Genomic DNA, 2799 nt, shown 5'->3' with positions numbered 1-2799 from the left:
TTTGATGTTTGATGTTACTGTTGAAAAAAACAGAGATTTTCTGCTTTTAGAAAAAAAAAACTATTTTTTTATATATACAAACAAACATTAGTTTTCTATTTGAATATTTAGAATTTTTTTTTAAACATGAAAAGATAAAAATGAGAAAAGAATAGAGTCAACAAACATTTTTTTTAAAGGTGGTTATAATCGCATTATAATCGATAATTTTATCAAAATAAAATAAAATTTAAACCCCAACTTGATCAACCAATTCAAGGTAAAAATCCTATTCCGGCAAAATTGGTAGTTGAGAAGCCAATCTCATCGAAAGGTAGAGATAATAAATAGAAGTGAAAAACTAAAATGATGCTGTCCACAAATAGTTTTATGAAAATGAATTCACGTGTACTAATTCCTCCAATCTCTGCCGAACTCTTGATATTTCCACTCCGACTCTTGATATTTTTACCTGAAATTTTTAACTATATCATCAATACCAATAATATATACACTATCAGATAGAGACATTTTTTTCAATAACTTAAATAGTTCAGTTCCATGAAATTTTATCAAATACTTCTTTGGGTTAGTTAATAAAAACAAAATTAATATTTGACAATACATTTAATTTAATTGACAAAAAATATCATCAATTAAAACTTGTTTGAATGCTTAAAACCTCAAAATCGTTAAATTAAAAATCTTGTATTCAAATTCTAATACATATAAAAAACTTTAATTGAAATACGATATACTTTTAAATGTTTCAAGAGCATCAGATACTTCTGAATGTTCTAAACGTGGACGTGGAGTAATTTGAGTCTAGACAATAATGAATAAAATTGTAGTATATCAATTCATATATTTTTTTGTTGTATATACCCAACTCAAAACGATACCATTTTTGCCTAAGCAAAAAAAAATTGCACAGCTCTCCATTTGGTGGGTGCAATAGATAGATATCAGTTCAGTTATTTACTATTTAGATCCAAAATTGCTATATGTACCGTAGAAAAATGTTCAAAATTGCTCTAAATTCTAAATTTTATTATATTTTATCATTTCTCATATTTATACTGTTTGTTAAAGAACTTTTTGGATAAAATTAAAGGTTTGAGAAGGCATATCCCTCGTAGTGGTATTGGATGAAAAAAGTTTATTGGATCCAGAAAGTTAATTTTGAAAAAAATAGTATAATAACCTTTTCAATTAATTTACTGCTCTATCTCTTTTATTTTAAGGATAACTTTACCTCTAATTACTATCTTTTAACTTCGAATAAAAGTTTTACCACGTTAATATTTATCATTTTATATAAATAGCTATTAGCAATCACTCAAGTTTTATCAAACAAGTTTATAGGTGCCTTCTATGGTTACTTTGTTTTTGACAAAGTACCATTACTTGGTGTGTTTTCACTATTAGATGATGGAGCATAAAATTAATCTAATGGTGAAAACATACAAAGTAATGCTTGCTTTGTAAAAAACAAAGGAAACTAACTGCTATTTGCGAAACATGGTGATTATACATTATACATTTGCCCTTCCCCCAACAAAAATGTTAAGGTAAAATTTAGATCCTACATGCCTTAAAAAAGAATTACCTGAGCATGGATGGAGTAGAAAATGTTGAGAGCAACAGTAGAAAAAGTGGCAGTAAGAACATCAGCACCTTCTTGTTGAAGAATTGAAATAACTTGATTGAGCATCAACTTATTGTTGGATCCAGTTATGAGAACAAGTTCTATGTTGGAATCCTTTTCTGTAACTTGAACCACTGGATATCTTAACTCCGTCGTACTATTAGATCTTAATGCTTGTTCCTTCTTCTTCTTTAATTTCTCAATTCTTTCTTTCAAGTGGTTGATGTAGGCTGCGGCTTCATCTATTTGATCTAGCTGCAATTGCATATTTAAATTGAGATACAACTGTGAAATTGTAAGGAAATGAAAGACAGAGAGAGAGAGAGAATAGGGTACCATGGAATGTTTGGAGCTGGGAGGAAGGAGAGAAGCAAGGTTCAAGCATAAACCCTTCATTTGGAATCTCCGATTCCTCTCTATTGTTTTCCGCTCTATTTTCTTCATCTTATTCTTACTTACAAATAAATGACAAAAACAAAAGAAGCTACGTACGGTACGGTACGGAGAAGAAGAGGAGGAAGACAATACAATAAGAGGGAGAACATATAACAGAAATGGAAGCGAAGAGGGGGAACATATATAGGAAAAGAGGCTTATTAAACAACGACTCAATTAACTCACCATCAATATGTGTATGTGCATGTACCTACAATTTGTTTTATCTACTGTTTATTATTACGGTTTGCTGTGGGAAAAAGTTGATTTTCCGAAAAGCAGATGTTTTCTGCTTTTATGAAAAAACTACTTTTCAGTTGTAAAATGTTAAAACTCTCCATTCTAAAATGAGAATGTAAACATAAGCATGAAAATGAGAAAACAAACAACTCTTATATATTATTAACACCGGATACTCCTTCAATTTCCTTATACAAGTAATTCTAGCAAATTAGTTTTTTTTCTCTAAATATAAATTATTCTAGTTTTTTTTTAAATTAGTTTAATTTTTGGTCCAGTCATTAAGTTTTTACCTTGATCGACGTGTTTTTTAATATTCCAAGAATTATTCCCCAATCCTAACATGAGAGAAATTTTTTTTAGTTAACCAATCTAAATTTAGTGTCTCCTTCCATGTCTTTCTCACAAAAAGTGGTTCCCGCTTAATTAAAATAATCAATTTTTTGAACCTAGGGGATCCACTCAATAAAAAGTGACCACTTTTTATGAAATGGACA

At 29.2% G+C, this 2799-nt stretch overlaps 1 protein-coding gene across 1 annotated transcript; it reads right to left on the bottom strand.

Annotated features, from left to right (window-relative positions):
* Window positions 1-279: 279 nt before the first annotated feature.
* On the bottom strand, window positions 280-2157 carry LOC136235347 (transcription factor bHLH167-like). The gene is made up of 3 exons (XM_066025013.1): window positions 1964-2157; window positions 1589-1882; window positions 280-451 (listed from the first exon to the last, which is right to left on the bottom strand). Exons 1-3 carry the CDS (start codon window positions 2069-2071, stop codon window positions 368-370), a joined length of 486 nt encoding a protein of 161 aa, XP_065881085.1. The 5' UTR covers window positions 2072-2157; the 3' UTR covers window positions 280-367.
* Window positions 2158-2799: the final 642 nt, after the last annotated feature.

This window comes from Euphorbia lathyris, chromosome 1, assembly GCF_963576675.1.
Source record: "Euphorbia lathyris chromosome 1, ddEupLath1.1, whole genome shotgun sequence".
Classification (NCBI taxonomy): Eukaryota; Viridiplantae; Streptophyta; class Magnoliopsida; order Malpighiales; family Euphorbiaceae; genus Euphorbia; species Euphorbia lathyris.
Note: the sequence above shows the minus strand (reverse complement) of the source record. Positions and strands in the feature narration are given on the sequence as shown.

Excerpts from the sequence above, each read along its gene's own strand:
- LOC136235347 (XM_066025013.1), bottom strand. The coding sequence starts at position 2,071 with ATGAAGAAAATAGAGCGGAAAACAATAGAGAGGAATCGGAGATTCCAA. Across the intron at positions 1,883-1,963 it reads CCAGCTCCAAACATTCCATG|CTAGATCAAATAGATGAAGC; the intron begins GTACCCTATTCT and ends ATGCAATTGCAG. Across the intron at positions 452-1,588 it reads TCTACTCCATCCATGCTCAG|GTAAAAATATCAAGAGTCGG; the intron begins GTAATTCTTTTT and ends TAAAAATTTCAG.